At 36.3% G+C, this 18744-nt stretch overlaps 1 protein-coding gene across 2 annotated transcripts; it reads right to left on the reverse strand.

Annotated features, from left to right (window-relative positions):
* Window positions 1–12160: 12160 nt before the first annotated feature.
* LOC306883334 (uncharacterized protein) lies at window positions 12161–17703 on the reverse strand. 2 transcript variants are annotated; one of them, XM_079438517.1, is made up of 5 exons: window positions 17364–17703; window positions 14300–14895; window positions 13628–13742; window positions 13188–13339; window positions 12161–13003 (listed from the first exon to the last, which is right to left on the reverse strand). In XM_079438517.1, exons 1-5 carry the CDS (start codon window positions 17403–17405, stop codon window positions 12670–12672), a joined length of 1239 nt encoding a protein of 412 aa, XP_079294643.1. In that variant the 5' UTR covers window positions 17406–17703; the 3' UTR covers window positions 12161–12669. The 2 variants fall into 2 exon arrangements, with proteins under 2 accessions (XP_079294643.1, XP_079294642.1); XM_079438516.1 differs by having other exon boundaries at window positions 17349–17579.
* Between the last annotated feature and the right edge of the window lie 1041 nt (window positions 17704–18744).

The following is an 18744-nucleotide window of genomic DNA, read 5'->3' on the forward strand; positions in this document are numbered from 1 at the left end:
CACCCAAAGGGAGTTTTAATAAATCTCCCTCTATTTAACAGCGTTTTTCCTCAGACTCCTCCAGGCGAATAGAGGCCGTGTCAAGATTGCGTTTGTGTGCCAGTGCTTAGGACCAGCTGCTCTCAAAAACAGACAAGCCCTTGTCAATTAAGTGCTGACGAGCAGGTCTGGGGATCGCCCGAGGCACTGTAGCGACCAGCAGTTACAGTTCCCGCAATTAGTATCCATTTCTGTCCAGACCTCCTCGGAGCGCACAGACACAGCGCGGTCAAATGGCAAAACATTGCAAAGAAAACTGAGAGGATATTTTTGCCCAGCATTAAGGCGACGTCAAATTGTGGCTATCAGGAGAATCTGCCAATAGAAAAAAGCCCCATGTATAGGCTACTCCCAACAATTTTCGTAAATGTTACGAATCTTAAAAGAAGCAGATAATTTCAAAATAATAAGAAAAAATATAGATCGGATGACAACGACATGTTTCTCGACCGCTGGCCGCTTTGTCGTGGTTGTCACCGTTAACAGCTGGTGGGCATTCCGAGTGCGCCTCGGCCCTGTGGCCTTTGGCCTGGTGGGGGATGGACCTTCGGACAGGGCCGTCCAGCAGCTTTAACAACCCGCCGTTAGTTTGGGTCAGAGAGGCCAAGTCTCTAACAGGACAAGCAAAGACCCTCGCCAGCGGAAGCTGAGTCGAACAAAACGACTCCAGCCAAGCCGGCCCAGGGAATCATTAGGGGATGCGTTTGTTTAACTAATTAGCAAGCTGGGCAGCCATGGGGAGACTTGTAGGACAAAGCTTTTACTCAGGGGAAGATCTAGAGTTCAAAGTACAGGAGGGGGACATGGCCTGTGTAATGCACTGAAGTTCAAGAACAGAGCAAACAGCACATGCCAAAAATGGGCAACGCGTTCAACCTGGCAGCTAAATGAGGCGAATGACCCCAAAGAAGAAGAGGAGGGGTCCCGCGTTAAATATGGGAAAGTTTGGGGAACGGGTCGATGGGTCAAGAAAAGTCAACAAGAGAGCAGTGTTAATGACAGACGGAATTTAATATCAAAAATACATAAATCTTCAGCAGAGGTCAGCGACACAATTGATACAAAGGGGCCGAGTGTTCAAGTCAACACACTAATTTGTTGTTAGAGAAAGAATGGGTTGATCCGAGCTGTTATTATTTAACACAAAACTAGAATGTATGGTTGGTAGAAAAACAAGCAAAAACCTACCCACGTTGTGAATTTGAGCAAAGAGAGTTTTAAATGCGACACTTCTCGATACTATGTGTCCGCAGATTATGACAGTTTAACCGATAATTACATAAAAAGGTGGAGCCGAAATTTATTATTCAAAATATCAGCGGAATGTCACACTAAATTGCAACTAAATGCAATGATGATTATAGATGATATGATGTCAAACGACAGACTAGAGCACGCAATCCTGTTCCTACATAGGCCTATTGGTTTCAAAGAAGAATTCGCTTAACCAAACACACCTGAACACGGGGATCACATCTGACAGGTTGTTTAAGGCAGAGTTAGGTCTATTCTGCGCAGGAATAAACTATACGTACAACTTCGCTGACCACACAGAGAGGCTAAAGCATAATAATTGATGAAAACTCTGCGTGACCTTGGGCATTGCCCCTCCCCTCTTAACCCTTGTTAGTCCTCACGTCCGTCCCCAGAAACGCCACATTCCATAACTCTTCATAAAAACCATTATTAGGGAAATCCTTTCTTTTTGACAATTTAATAGTGCAAACCAATCATGTGGGTGACACCAACCATTCATCTACCATCAGAGATAAAGAGCAGGCCTCTTCGCCATGCCGACGGGTGTCTGCGCTATTTTCAGAACTAATCTACAATGCAAGCATTGTATCTCCATAATCGTTATGTTTAGGAAACCAATCATAAGTTTGAGAGTTTTCTTTTATTTTTAATTTTTGGATTGCGACTTAGACCAAGTAAACAAGACTACCAGTTATGTCCTGATTGTATTATTTTAAGGCCATGAACAGAAGCAAAAGCACGAACTAGCCCAGTTTTTAAGACTCACGCGCAATGCACTTGTCAGCTCATTAAAAAGGGTGAGGTTTTTGTTCTTCACACATAGGTTATGAATTATTTTTTGAATCAATTTAGCAGATTCAAGGCAATTTTGCAACATTCTCCAGTGGGACTAACAAGACAGAAAAAAATGCTTCCTCAGAGGATTCACCTTTAGGAGCGCCTCAATAAAAGAGACATGAGCTCCACGCACCAGCGTATAATTTTTAATATATATGCAATAAATGTTCAATTTGTTTTCTGCAATGACGGGAAATAATTTCGTCATATTTTAAAGCCATTATTACATCCGTACTCCCACTCGAGCTCCTTGTGTTTGATTAAGTCATTCAGAGATTGTAGTTGATAGTTAATAACGATACTGTTATGGTCCTCTTGACATTAAATTCTCCACGGGGCAGTTATAAAAGTGCTTCTTTGTGTGCAGACCTCGGCCTCGGCTTATTTCCCTCAACCTGTCAATAACTCATTTTTAATTTGATGTCTCTATTTAGCTTGGGAAAATGACTCATAAAATACAAATGGTCGAATTTTATCCAAAACGACATAGTGCATATGCTACTTTTCAGGAAAACAATATAAACCGATTGACTCAATGTTAAACGGTTAATAAAGCACATATAGAGAATAATTATCAATGACTGATCAATTTAACATATACGACTTGCTTAGATTTCTTGTGAAATTTTCATCTTTGTCATGCTTTAATTTCTGGTCAAGGTAGGTGTTGTTTATTGTTCTGCTGCCTATTGTTCCTTCTGTTGAATAGTTTGCCTCTTTTGAGTATGCATTGATGACAATTACTATATTTAGGAGGGTTTTGTCTGTGCACCATCGCTTTAGTCTGCTGTATGTGCTTATTACTCATAATATTGGGCTTATTTCAGAACTGGTATTCAGTATGATACTTAATAATACCGAAGTGTTATTTATTTGTAGCCTACTGCTATTTAGACATAGTTCAATTTATCTTTTAATAATGCAGTTTTTAAATGTGATGTTTGCCACTGTATATTAATGGTTTTTCATCCAAAGTCACCCAACTTGTTCCTAACGTTATCAGTGAGATAAGATGATAAAAACCTAGGAAAAGTAAAAATACCTTTTCACTGTATTAAGCTAATCGATGTTTATGTCATAATACTGAATAAATACATTATATAATATAAATAAAAAATGTAACATCTTAATGTATTGATCTATTCTTTTAATCGAAATGCACATCCGAATTAAATTTCTAACATTTTCGTTTTTATTATTAGACTATGCATGCCATAATTCCACATCAGTTTGAGTGCAACCCAAAGATCACTGCAGTGACAATAGCTCATGTCATCCTGAAATTTCTTGAAACGCCTCGGTAATTTGGGGTGACAGTCATTATCCCATCCATTTAGCGGAACCAGGTCCACTAAGTAAAGCAATAATAATATATAATACTCTTCCAGTGAGTCTGATTTAATGTTTAAAAACCTGTGTTAGGAGCCGCGCAGAGCCGGTAAACGGGGAGAAAAAAAAACCGTTTAATAAATTATAGTTTAATTTGTTATTTGTATCACAAATACAAAATAAAGTAGCCTATTTACCTATAGTTAGAAATTATTATTATTATTATTAATAGTATTAGAAAATATATTTTCTAATGTTGCACGGCCAAAAATCGTACTGCATTTTAAACCCGCGGGTTCGTAGTTACGCGATGTTTCTTTTCATCAATAATTTGAGAGAAGTCTTTTAAAAGTCGGTTTTCTGCATCCCTTTTTTCTTTTGTCCCCTCTCCTCGCTTGTCCAGAATTACGTTTGTTTCGCTCTATTTCTGATCCTGTTTGTTTTATTCCTTTATTCTAGGTTCGATACACAGCTGCGGAGAGAATACAGTCTTCTTTTTCGATAACAAGCGCATTCTTTTTGACTGCAGTCTTTGATTTCTCTGGCTTTACACAGTCTTTGACTCTGAGATGTCAATCCGTCTCTTTTGTTGAGCTTTAGCTTCTATGCAGACTGGACGGAAAGCCCATCGTCAGATGTGATGGATCCGTTTCGAAATAGGGAAAGGTTAAGGGTGGAAAAGTGAAAGGGTTTCCCTGGTAATTGCTTCGGTTTTACGAAAATGCTTTACTTCGTCGCCGGTTTCTTTTTCCAGAGACTACGCCAAGAACATTAATGCATACATTTTAGTCATCACATCTGCTTTGAATTGAGATAAAATTGTAATATACTGTCCAAATTCATGTGTTCTCGAATTTAGTCACTTCAAAATAAATACCCTGCACGGATTATATGAAATAAACAGTTTATCTAAAAATGCGTTCACGTGACGCAATGCAGAATAAACCAATATATTGTGCGCAATACATTCAAAGGCAAAAGTAAAGCACTACAATATAGTCTGACCCTTATTTATTTTTGGTTTTGTTACGTTTAGCACCACTCACTGCAAGATATCTATACAAATCTGCTCTTTATCAATATGAGCTGCTGTAAAACACAGTGATTCCTCTGAGAATAACAGCCACGTAGGCTGATGGTTCGAGCAGTGCAGTGATCTCAGAGGAAAAAACACTGCACAGCACTCAGTGGTCGCTAAACCCGAGTAACATTCAGCATTAGACAAAATATCCAACAGATTTCAGTTCATGTAAAAGAGAATTTAAGCATGTGAGAGTTCAAAAATGTATACATTTAAAACGTTAAAATGCACTAGTTACTTACAGTGCCGTGATGCGCCTTTCCGTTTGGTATCCTGTCATATCCTAACAGTGGGCTAATGTAGAGTTTGTCTTGTCTTTTTCTGGGAGATTCACTTTAACAAGTGGAAAGTTTGTGTCCTTCTGCGCCATTTTATACATGATGAGCCGTCAGTAATGGGATTATTAAACAAAAACGGTTTCAGGCGCTGGCGTTAACCTTTTTTAATGCCTAATTAGGTTTTGCAAAGAAATAATTAGATTTTGCATCGCTTACATTGCCTATATTTTCAACTGACGTAGAAACAATTTAATCTTTATTCGACCCTCTTGTCGATCATCTTAACAATATACATTTAGCGTGACTGTATACAATATGATTTAAAAATATGCTGTGATCAAATATTGTACATAAATTAATTATGTTGCACATTTGCCCGCATCACTGCCGTAATGCAATGATGAGAGCGCCCCCTGTGTGCCAAGACCACTTATCGCACATTTTTCTTTATTCTTATCCTCAACCCTGAGAAGCACACAAAATAAACATATAGTTGACGACACAACTGCTTGTGGTAGTTTACCTGCTTTTTATTTGAAAGCCGTGACTGGCATGAGAATAGCCTACACGAATTAAATACATATTTGCCACTTTAAATGGGAAGACCTCAGGCTCCGGTTATAAATATCATACATACGTCGTTAGTTAAACTTAAATTACGTTACGTAGCTAACCAAAATTACGTCACATCATGAATTACTTATCGACTGAACCTCTCCAGTTTCCAAAATCACCCCGTTGAATGTTCATTACAAAGTGCAAAGGAAATGTTTGGACCTGACATCTCCTTTGCACTTTGTAATGTAATGAACCTCTTCCAAAACACGGAGAGTGACTCCAAACAAGTTTTTTATACATGCTTGTGATTTTCATGGTCATAAAAGTGTCATGAGAAAGTTATCATTATCATTTGATTTGATTAAATAAATAAATAAATATCCTAAATAAATAAATGATAAAGTGTAGCTTATGTTATAACAAACAATTTTGTGTGTGTGTGTGTGTGTGTGTGTGTGGGGGGGGGGGATCATTTGAGATTTGATGTGGTTTTAATTGCTTGTGCGCTCTGTGATTGTGTTTTGGTGGAGTGTTGATTTTGTTGAAATTTCCGCTTGAAATCGTCATTAATCTAACACACAACGCTTCGCTCCACCGTGTTATTATTCAAAATCATCTTCGACCAGTTAAGGTTAAGTTGCTGACTGTAGCCTACACCGCAGTCATCACTTGTAGCTATAATTAAGGCACAGGAGCATACTTGGGCGGGTCGGAAAAACTAGGGCGAGGAGGAGGGAGAGAGAGATGGAGCATGCTCACAGAACTTCACCTAAATGTCCCTTATTCGCCATTCTTTCTTCGTGTTTTTGTTTTCTGGAGATGTAAATATTTCCAGGATGACTTCAATTTTACGTAAACATATTAACCAGATTTTTAGGGGGGAAAAATTCGCTTGACTGCAATTGTGTTATGGTAGGCTTATGCTATATGCTATGTGGAAATGCGTCTTACTGTAACATGCACATAATGGGTGAGTATCGCTGAATTAAAATAGGCCTATCTCCATTTTGATTCATGCAGAAAAATGCTGCATATGACAAAACGGTCTGAGGTGGTCGGCTGTTCCCACAACGTCCTCAGAACGTCCCCGCTGCTGTCAAGGACATTGTCTAACGCCCCCAGAACGTTCTGAGATGGTCACGCTGTTGAGTTCTTTAAAGGGTTGGGGGACGTTATTTGGAGGACCTTCACAGAACATTCAGGACGTTCTCGGAACGTTTAGGGGACCATATTTTATTTGGAAATCTGATGTTTCCAGAACGTTTCATGGTTTCATTTGAAGTAACCATGTTTGAGATCAGTGTCTGCTTTAGTTGGGCTTGACATTTGTGTTGGTTTTTAAAAAAAAAATTATTTAGCAAGTGTTCTTCGAACATATTTGTTACAACTCAAAAGTCCAGAGAAAATGATCAGAAGCTGGTTGTTATATATTGATAATGACAATCATGTAGGCTATTAGTGACCTGATCTCATTGAGAGTGAACATAGACTCATTGCGTGTCTAATCTCTGATTAAATGGATGTTGTATTGATTATAGTAAAAGTGATTTTAAGAGCCAGTGCTTCTGTGATGGTCAGTTAATATAAAAGACTTTCTAAACAGTTTGTCCACTCAAACTTGTAATCTTGGACAAACGAGACAACACGTTTCCGGACCTACTCATTGTCAAAATCATACTCTAGATTTAATACTGTCACATGGAATTGATGTTAGTGGTGTTGAAATTCTGCAGCAAAGTGATGATATCGCAGATCATGATCTAGTCTTGTGTAAACTCCATAGAGCTAAAACTGTAAATTCTACTCCTTGTTACAAGTATGGTAGAACCATCAAAGACTGCTTTGTAAGTAAACTTCCTGATTTATCTAAATTCCTCAGCATATCCAACAGCGCAGAAAAACTTGATGATGTAACAGAAACTATGGACTCTCTCATTTCTAGCACTTTAGATACAGTTGCTCCTTTACGCTTAAGGAAGATCAAAGAAAACAGTCCGACTCCGTGGTATAATGAGCACACTCGTAAAATATGTACGAATTGCAGTGCTGTGAATAGTTTGTCTCATGATGCTAAAGAGAGTTGTTTACTTTGTGATTAGGCTACGTCCTTTTAATACCCTAGTCTTCGAAAATTTCATTAATAATATAATAAAATTCATAAATAGCATTAACGCGTAGTCTCTCTATTTGGAGATTTTGTTCTATTTTGGGCCACTTATGTTATAGCAGTGTATAATCCTCTTTCGTGTGCTCGACATCTGTGTGCAAGTCTCCAAACAAAGGAACACTATAGGCTAAATCGTAATTGCAGAGCCTTATAATGGCATAGTGCTTATAATGGTAAACATTGTTGTGTAATCACATTACACATATGTGTGTTTGGCTAACTTTTTAGGTTAAGCATTAACATTTCTGAAACCTTGCCATCACAAATGATTTCATTTGCTATGTTTAATAATGTTTTAATTTTATACCTCAACAAAACAAATTGAAATATCCATGTTTGACAGTATTTTCACATTATTTTCTTATAAGCAAGACAAACTCTAGCTCTGGGTAAAAAATTTGGCTTTAGTTCAGCATCTTTGAACTTCTAAAATGATGCACTACAAATTCTGTTGCAGTTCACAAATCTTAAAAATATGTATTCATTATAAAGTAATGCACAGAATCATTATGACGAATATGAAATAAGCTACACACACAATTACTCATGTATGTATAATACAAATTTAACACCCAGTAGTAGCTTACTATAATACTGGTTGATTTATGAAATAAAAAATTCTTTTACAAATGCATTTTACATTGTGCAATGTTTTTTTTTTTTTTTGCAGATAACTGTCTAAACTTAAACTTTAAATTGTTAAGTAATTTATTATATTATATTAGAACTAGTTATAAAACAATAGACGTCCATGTCCCCGACAGCTAAGTAAATGTGTGTTGATGTAGTCTATGGATGCTTATGTAAAATAAAATGGGCCAAAATGTCCTCATTATTCAAAAATGTTCTCACTAACATGTCATCCGCAAAAGTAAAATTATACATGTGCCCATGTTTGTTTGACGGTTTTGCGAGTAAGAGATATTGTAGGCAAGTAATCCTGCTATGAAAGCTATAGAAGGATAAGTCCTCAGTCAAACATATGTGAAGTTTGCATGAAAATGTACAGTCGTCAGTCATTATCGCAAAATGAAGCCCTTCCAGGTCGGTCAATCATATTGTCGGTTAATTTATTTAAGTCTTTTACTACAGTTTGGCTGTATCAGACTGGTATTGGATTTTTGGACATTTTGGATTTAACCAAAATCTTTCTAAAGGCCTAAAAGAATGTGCCTGTGATTATGGTGCCATGTGCCAGTCAGGAATATCGAGACAAATATTGAAATATTGAACTCTTTTAACCGACTGTGAATATATAAATAATGTAAATTTAGCCTATAACACTGTTTTACTCTGCCATTAAATTCCACAACTATGGAGTTTTCTATAACAGCTGTTGAGTGAGTGACTGTACCAGCCGTGCACCTATCGTGAGATGAAAGGAATGCTGATGGATTATAGACCTCGACTGCTATTTTAGTTTTAAAATTGGCATTATCACATTATAGACAGTTTTATATCCTACAAGACTTAATGTAAAAAGTTCAACTTAAAAGTAACTCGTAAAGAATGAATAGTTCAGCACATTCCATTTTAATTCAGTTTAGACAATCACAGTCTGTGACAGCAGTCTGGTCCAGCAAATTAAAAACAACAACAAAAAACCCTCACAATTCAGATTAGATTGTAGAGGGCTAGACATAAGTAATCAAATCTTAAAAACAATAGCCATGGGGTCAATTCAAATTAACTGCAACATATTTTCCCATTCATCTCAAATACAATTTTTTTCCCAATTTACCAGAATTCACCTGTTTCACAGTAAGAGAAAAGTGACATCTAGAGGACGGTTGAAGCCCCATTATTAAAATAATAAAGGCTACAGAAACATAAAATAAGATACATACAAGTATATAACAAAGCACACTTTTTGGCTTACAATTTTATCAGTTAGTAGTGGTTCACAAATACACTGTAAAATAGATATTGATTGAAATGAATTAACTTGACATAAATGTACTTCTTTAATTGCAAAGAGTCTTGTATATCTAATTATAGTTGCAACTGGCAGTGTTAAATCTGAACATATAATCACATCTCACATTATGTAGTGTAGTTATGTATAGTGTCAGTAGGTTGGTTATCTGGATCTATAACATCAAACTATTTGGACTTGACCAGAACATAAACCATGCCTGCCAAATATGTATTTAGCACAACATATTATTAATATGCACACAGAGCATATAGGTGCCAGTGGTTTTTAGAAATTGTTTTTAAACTCATTTTCATTTGATATAGCAAGTTAGAACAGCCATCTGAAATAACAAAGTAACAAGAAAATATCAAAATGTAGTTGAGGACCAAAAGTTGAAATGAAAGTTAAAAATCTGAATCCAGTCTCATAAGGATGAAATCTTCAGTTCTTGGTTATTTATCAAAACCGTATTACGTTATCTTCTGTGGAGCTTCTCCTTTGCATATATATTTTTCCCCCATTCCAAAAAATCCTGATTTACTCTTTCACAACTTTAATCTGATTAATTTTTATTCATATCCTCAGTCTCGTCATTTTGATTCATGGGGTCTAGAATAACATTTTTCTTGGTGGGCCTCCAGCACACAGTTCCCCCTCATCACAGGGTCCTCTGCTTTAAAGCATACCAGATAATCCATATGCTGACTCTGTGGCTGTAGGCTGCTGGCCCGATGGGGGCCAGCGTTTCTCAAATTTGCTGAAGAACAGTGGGTCGGTGAAGGGCCCTCCATACACAATGGTTTGCAGCAGGTAGACCAGTGCCACTACTAGGCATGAGACCAGAAAGAAGGGAATGAAGGGACGAAGATGTGTCCACACAACTCCCACACCATAAGTGAGGCCACCACGGTCATGGTAATGGGTGGTCTTACGGGATGTCGATGATGGTGGAATGGGCGAAGCGAGGCTGTCTGAATCCATGTAATTGGAAGACTCTGGATCAGTGGAATCCATGGTTGATGGTTATATATTGATGGTCGATCCACCCAGGAAATCAAAACGAACACTGATTAAATACTATGGCGCATCCAACAAAGGTAGATGTTCCAGTTGTCAGCATTTCCTGAGTATTGCATGATCCTGTGCATTTTAAGGCGATCTGTGGTCTTCTCAGTCAGATCTTGACAGATGAAACACAGATTGCAGTGAACACTCCAGAACTATGAACCTAAAGGCAGGTTCATCGATTTCCTCATGCGCTCTTATTTCTCTTTTTCCGACTCTTAACTCTCTCTGTGGGTGTTTGCATGCACTGACAGAGCTGGTGTCTGTCGGGATCTCATAAGATCACCACACCAGTTTCATACCAACCACACTCAGTGAAATAGAATACTCTGAGAGAAATACTCTGAGAGAGTGCAAATGATGTAGGGATAAGATTCCTATGTGTATATATAGCACCAAGCGACTGGAACATTTGGACAAAAAGGGTGTCAGAAACAGTGACACAGCCATTTGCTTCACTGTGTCAACAGCCTTAAAAATTCATCTGTTGAAATAGCATGTGCACCTTGCATAATAATTTTCCTCTTTTTTATTTACCTCCCTTTCGCTAGTTCTAACCAACACAAACTTCAAGGTAGTTTATAGCTACAGCATGGAGCAGATGCCCCTCCTGGGTTTCATGTTCTAAAGCCATCAAAACAAAAATTGCTGACAGAATTCAGTCAGCGTGACTTCTGTTTTGGAAGTCACTCTGTGACCTACAAAAAATTAAACAGGAGAGAGAGCGATGTTCTCTGTTCTTAAGGGTTATTGTGGATGACTGGATTAATTACAGTCTTTCGGGATCAGTTTACTTTTTGGTTTTGTAACCATTTGACTTTGATATATCAAATGGTATCTTTTACTTGTTATAAGTTGAGTAATGCAACACTGCTGTAAAAAAAAAAAAGAGTATTGGACCCACTGATCACACAGATCATTAGCACACTAGGAGCTCCATGAAGCTCCATCTATAAGAGAGCCATACAAAATGTGCAGAGCATTGGGTCCCCAGGACCAGAGTTAACATCCACTGATGTAAACAACACTAGGGCTGTGTTCAGATCAATACTGCCATACTTATCACTTCTGAAGTACGCAGAATGTTAACTGTGAAATGTGTAGAGAAATGTAAAACGTGTAATGGAGAACACTGCATAGAAGAGGTGCCAAGCACCACATTTCCAATTCAGAATGAGGTAATCTTATTTGAACATGTATTTGAAAACATATAGCCCACGTAACTAAGCTCCTCCTTATCTTGACATGTGATAGTAATGACAATATTAAATATACAAAATATGAAATGTATTTAATTGACTAGATAACGTCCATTTTGATAATAGAAAAAAAAACATAGGTTTAGAGCAACATGAAAATTAATTTGCATTCTTGTTTCATTAAACTGTAATAAAATATATTTATATATTATATAAACTATAATAACTATATTATTAAATAAATGTTATTAATTTGTTTAAGAGAAAGCTAAAACTCTGGCTGAGGGACAAGCCTAAAATGCACAAATTGTTACATATTTACCCTTTTATGCAATAAAACAAGAAAAATAAATTGTATCTATTATGAACCACCCTTTAAACTTACACTTCAAAAGTTCCCCTAATTGAAGAATTACCCTTAAACATAAAATTAAATTAAAATTTTAAATAGCTGTTTATTTAGGTGATAGTAACACAGAATGTAACAATGCCGTGAACAATTAATAATGCAAATACTGTGGAGACATCTAGCATCACTTTCTAAATTTTAGTTCAACAACAGAGCTTTGCTAACACAGCTTTGCTAGTGTTCAGAGCGAGTAGGTTCAGAGCTAATATTTTGAGGGCTCTTTTGCCATGAAACATTGTACAGTTTGTCAGAGGACAATGTGAGATGAGAATTTGAAGTCAGTAGTAAAACCAAAACTTAATTTATAGGCCCGGAAATATAATAAAAGTCACATGTTCAAGCATTTGAGGAAATTAAAATTTGTATAATGAAATACCTACTGTATATAATCCCAAACAACTCAACATAGAATAACACAGTTATCATCCACATTAGAAACAAAAATCACTATCCATACCTTCAAAAAAGCAGATTATGACAACAAAATTATTCTGACACTCCTCTTTCCTTTTTCTTTCATTTTTCAGTTTTTCTATTTTTCATCCACCGCATCTACATTTATTATGTTTTCATTCTGATCTGTCTCTTGTTCTGTCTTCCTGTCAGAATCTGATCCATTTTTCTCTGTCTCCTCATTTTGTTTAATCGCATCCCTCTCTCCATCTGCATTTCCTTCAGAAACCCCTTGATCTTCTTCTTTGTTCTTGTCCTTCTCCATGCTCTCGTTTTCCCTCCTCTCTTTCTCTATCTTTGAGAGGTGATGACAGAGAGCCTGTACATAGGTAAAAACACACAGAGAATCTGGATTGTTGCCCATTAGTAACATGTCAGACACTTCCAAAAGGGGGCAGCAGTCAGCAAGAGATCTGGAATTGAAAGAGAGATTGTTTGTTTTATATTAACAGCAGACTCTCAGATGTTTGACAGCTACATATGAAACCAAAATGCACAAAAATACTCTTCTTATCTTCACACACCACATCTTTTTGCCATAATGCAATACTGCTCACATATTTACATATTTACACACACATTCAAACATCAACATACTCTGCTGTACTGAAGGCCAGAGTGAAATTCTTCTCCCGTTCACTTGCTTTGAGGGAGGAGAAGTCAAAAGCAGAAGGAAAGAAGCGATGAACGAGTGCACAGAAAGCCAGGCCATCACTCCAGGAAGAAGAGAAGTTTTCTATGTTGACACCCTTTGAGATACAAAATATTACAAAAATAACTAGATCTCCCAGGAAAACTTCCACTATGGTCATACTAGCCTAATGTGCTTTGCTCATACTAACGAATGTAGTTTTGTTGGTGAGCATATACTCTCAAAAATACTTAAAAATTCCCATATAAAATTCAATATGGCATCCACTCTGACTAAAGCATATAGGGATCTTGAGTACTTCGATCATTTAACATTCTGATTATAACCTGTTTTTAAGAGTGTTTACAAAATTTGTGTTTCTTAGGAAGTTTTAACTTTAGTTTACCTCATACTTCTGTGTTTTGTTCCTGCACCACTGCAGAATTTTCTGTTTAATTGATGCTCCACCAGCCATACCTATAGATGTCCGTTGAACTTTAAAGTTTCTGACACCTGGAGTCCTACAACACACCAACATATGCTATTCACCCTCAAGATACAGCAGACTACAAATCCAACAGCAACGGCGGAGAGATACTACTGAACAAATAGACCTATTTAATAAACAGAATTCATTGCTGAAGATGCCAGGTTTGTTTTGTTTTTGTTTGTTGTTTTTATTTTTTATTTATTTTTTATTATTTTTTTTACATTAAATAGAGAATATAACAAATGTGTGGGTGATCAAAACTTCAAAGCACATGGTTTTGTGACAGTGAGCCATTGTTTTTGTTTGTTTTTTTTATTTTTTTTATTTTTTTTTATTTTTCGTTAAATAGAGAATATAACAAATGTGTGGGTGATCAAAACTTCAAAGCTCATGGTTTTGTGACAGTGAGCCATTGTTTTTGTTTGTTGTTTTATTTTTTATTTTTTAATTTTTTTCGTTAAATAGAGAATTTAACAAATGTGTGGGTGATCAAAACTTCAAAGCACATGGTTTTGTGACAGTGAGCCATATGATTATGAGGTTGATGCTAATGATAAAGAAAAATATCATGTTAGTGAGATGGCTTACTGGTCCTTCTGAAACTTGGCCATGGCATCTCTTCTGGTCGAGGGTCGAGCAGATGACCTGGTGGGGGCTCTAAGAGCAGAGGATGGAGCTGTTCCGCTTTTTCTTCGCAGATTTTCTGGTTTGTTCTTGGTATCATCTTTAGTCTCTTTTTTCTCTTTGGTTTCTCTTTCATCTTTATTTTCAGTTTTGCCTTCAGTTTCTTTTGTTCTCTTGTCCTCTTCTTTGTGCTTTACCTCAAGTTGTCCCTCTTTGTTGCAGGAATCATTCTCTTTCCTGTCAGGGTCGTTGTTACTCTTCTTTTCTTCTTCTTCGACCTCGCTTTCTTTGTTTTCATTTACCCCTGTCTCTTTTTCTTGTTCTCCAGGTTTATGTTCTTTGATATCCTTCTCTTGTTCTTCTTTCTCTTCCAGGATGTTGGCATTCTCTGTGACTCCGCCCTCTCGCTCACATGCCTCACTGTCATTGGCTTCAGTTTTTGTGTTCTCATGGTTTTCTTTGTTGTTCTCATGAGCTCCACCCTCCGTAGTATCAGTCCCACCTCCTGGCTCTGATTCTGCAACACATTTTGTCTCTGGAGACTTCACATGTTTGGCTTCCTGTGAAGAGCCCATTCCAAACAAAAAATGATGCAAAAGTACAAAATTACCAATCACAGTGTATCTCTACAGTGTGTAGGCTACACCAGCCAGTTTTATATATATATTAAATATGACAAAAGTTTAATAACATCACTCTATGTTTTTATTATTATTATTATTTTTTATTAATAGTTTGTAAGCAGGTTGTAAGTGGTTATAAACATAAAGCACTGTTTGTGTTGACACTGAAAATTCCAAAAAGAAAAAGTAGGTACACCTCAGGGACCCAGAAGATGCACTTAATTAAAAAGTGTGGAATGTCAGTCACTCCATGCACTTATATGTCGCAGTTGTGGAATTGGGACAACACTATAGTATTAACTAGTTAGCTTCTAGTTTAGCATTCAATTAACCTAGTCAATTAACCAGCATATTGCTAACTGATTATAATAGCAGGCTACTGTTCATTATATGTGACCCTGGACCACAAAACCAGTCTTAAGTTGCTCGGGTATATTTGTAGCAATAGCCAAATATACATTGTATGTGTCAAAATTATAGTTAATTATAAAATTATATATTTTTTTTAATGCAAAAAATCATTAGGACATTAAGTAAAGATCATGTTCCATGCAGATATTTTGTAAATTTCCTGCTGTGAATCTATAAAAACGTAATTTTTGATTAGTAATATTCTAAGTAATATTGCTAAAAACTTCTTTTGGACAACTTTAAAGGTGATTTTCTTAATTTTTTATTTTTTTTTGCACCCTCAGATTCCAGATTTTCAAATAGTTGTATCTCAGCCAAATATCCTAACAAACCATACATCAGTGGAAAGCTTATTTATTCAGCTTTCAGATAAACAATTTGAAAAATGTACCCTTATGACTGGTTTTGTGGTCCAGGGTCACATATGTAGCTAACACTGCTATACAAAAGCATAAACAGAAAGACTCTAAATTAGTAGCCTGTAATTTAATTGGTATAGTATTTATTTTTCCAACCTTTTGTGAAGATCTGTTATATCAGGAAGTATATACTGTCTTGTCAATCAGTCAAATCACTTTTTCATCAATGTTCTCAGTTTGATTTAAGGTAACATCAGTGTTTGTGTTTCTCTCTGTCTCTCTCTCTCTCTCTCTCTCGTGTGTGTGTGTGTGTGTGTGTGTGTGTGTTTGTGTTTAGAGGAGCTGTCCCAGGTGTCACATGAGGTCATGACTCACCAGTTGTAAAAAGAGCTGTAGCATTCCACTAAATGAGCAGGTGGGCGAGTGAGCATTAGTAAATGTGTTCTCATATCGAATTACCACATGCAACCAGCAAAATTATCAATGTGATAGCACTCCTGATAATAATTACATAATATTGTCATTATAAGTTTTTTACTTGGAGTGCAAACATTCTGTACATAGCAACTTCAGAATGCAAGACAGCGTGTGTGTGTGTGTGTGTGTGTGAGAGAGAGAGAGAGAGAGAGAGAGAGAACAAGTGATGACACCAAACATAATGCATGCATTCATTACATAACTATGGTGGGAAAGCATCTGCCTCATATTCTGTGGACTGCTTATCAGTTTTACGGTATATTTGGTGTAAAAAAAAAATAATAAAAAAAAAAAAATATATATATATATATATATTTTTTTTTTAAATAAAACAAAATAAATAAATAAAACAATTGTAAATAAAACAAAGATTATTGTATTACGTTTTACAAGAAAATATTATTTCATTTTTTCTACATCAATGTGTCATGTCAATGTGTCATTCAGTGTGTTACTGCTGTTTATTGTTTATTTACTAGTAATTTCTGATATATTTTCTACACCATTTGTTAGTGTATTGAAGTAAATCAGTAATAAACCACTTATTTCCCTTCAAATTAAGTCCCTTGACTTAAACAGATCTCATCTAATAAATAATATATATGTATATATATATATATCTAAATAAATATACAGTATATATATATATATAATTATTAAGTTTCAACTTTCTGTTGTAAGGAAGGATATTCCAGAAATCTGACTGGCATGAATACGTGGTTAATTACAAGTGATCTTGATTATGTTTATGGTCAATTTTACCCCAGCGTAACACATTTTAAACAAATATAGTAAAAGAGATGAAAATCAACCAAATAAACCACCGGAATGTATCTCTCTACAGTCACATCTATGCGCATGATAAATCATTGCATTTACTCACATTTTATATGGCAGGTCTCTGTACTCAAAAGTAACATAATATTTATCATATTGTTCGTGTGAAGTTAATTTGTTTATTGTCAATAAATGGTTAGCTATCTTAAAAATTCAAAACATTTGCAAACTTGGGGGGTCTTGGGGTCTCTTTTTGGGGGTCTTGGGGTCTCTCAGAGAGAACATGAGGGTTAATGTGAGATAGTGAGAGAAATATAGGAACTGAAATAGAGAGAGAATCACATTATAATTCACTGCAGCACTTACCTGGTCACTAATTACCTTTGTCTCACGGGTCACAGCGATATTCTCTGAGTCCTCCATTTGAACAGATGAATCTGGATTCAGATGAATCTCCAGTCTAACTACAGTAATCACTGAACTGACAGACAGTCTTCTTACTTCTTCACCTCTGTCTTTCTTCTGATTTTCTTGGTCTCTCTCGCTCTCTTCTTCCTTTTTCCCCTAACCTCCTCTCCCCCACTTCTGTCTCTGTCTGACCTTTTAAACAACACACACTCCAGAAATAGTGTAACACTGGCTCAGAGAGACCCACTGAGCAGCTGTTAGTGCTGGTAACCAATACACAACATTACACACACACACACACACACACACACACACACACGTAGTAGGAATAAACAGTATTGACGCACATCCAACATACTGTACAGACAAACGTTAATCACAGAAATAGCCTTTAATCTATTAATTGAATATGAACTGGCTTAATCTTTTTGGACCTTACTTGCATATACTCACACACTCTAAGATAAAATGTACAAAAGTTGTCATGGGGCGGTACACTTAGAAGGTACTACCATTTAGGTGCTAAAATGTACACGTTAGGTTCTAATATGTTACTATATATATCATAAAATATCATAGCCCCCTCATACTAATGTTTCCAGTTATTCAGTTTTGTGTAATTTTATGGGACGTTGTGCTCAAAACTTTAAATCTTCTCTGACATTCCCAAAGATGGTTTCTTGATGCTGTTTCAAGTTTTATGTGAATGTGATCAAAATAGCAGTTTGAAAATGAGAGTTTTGGACTTCATCTAACACTTTCACTTTGCGCACTTCTTTATCAAAGCAGACTGTGGTTCATTATCTCGGTGGACATGTATAGTTCTTCTTATCCTTTAGAGGAACGTCTCCCTCAACACAAAGCAGATGGTTTTAAAAATAAACTGCTATCTTTGCTCTCATTCACTCACTGCCCAAGATTATCTGTTGTCTTCCTTCACCTCCCTCTCTATCATCCACTCTGTGCTCACCTCTCTGTATTAACACATGTAACACATTTTTGCTTTTTATTTAATTAAATGATTTAATGAGTTAAAAAAACACGTCAACCTTAAATTCAATGAAAAAAGATTTGGTGTTAATATTGGTGCAGCTAAGATGCTATGAATAAACGCCAATATGGTCAATATGGTCAGTCTAATTTGTAGTGGTAATTTTTGGTTTTTGGGATCGATTATTTAAAATCTGTTAACAGCTTAACAGAATTGGTTCTACAGTTGGTTGGTTGTAGAAGAACTCCAATATCTCCCACAAAGTGGATGTATGTTCAGATCAGAAAAGGGCACCAAATGTACATATATTTACTCTGCCATCACTTCACAACCTTTCGAAGTCGTGCTGTAACATTAACCCAC

The sequence above is a fragment of the Barbus barbus genome (genome assembly GCF_936440315.1).
Source record: "Barbus barbus genome assembly, chromosome: 17".
NCBI classification, from domain to species: Eukaryota; Metazoa; Chordata; class Actinopteri; order Cypriniformes; family Cyprinidae; genus Barbus; species Barbus barbus.

Bases quoted from the DNA above. Each gene is read 5' to 3' on its own strand.
- LOC306883334 (XM_079438516.1), bottom strand. From the start codon at position 17,405: ATGGAGGACTCAGAGAATATCGCTGTGACCCGTGAGACAAAGGTAATT. The intron at 13,743-14,299 runs GTAAGCCATCTC...GGTGTGTTGTAG, and splicing joins GCCAAGTTTCAGAAGGACCA to GACTCCAGGTGTCAGAAACT. The intron at 13,340-13,627 runs GTAAACTAAAGT...TGTATCTCAAAG, and splicing joins ACAAAACACAGAAGTATGAG to GGTGTCAACATAGAAAACTT.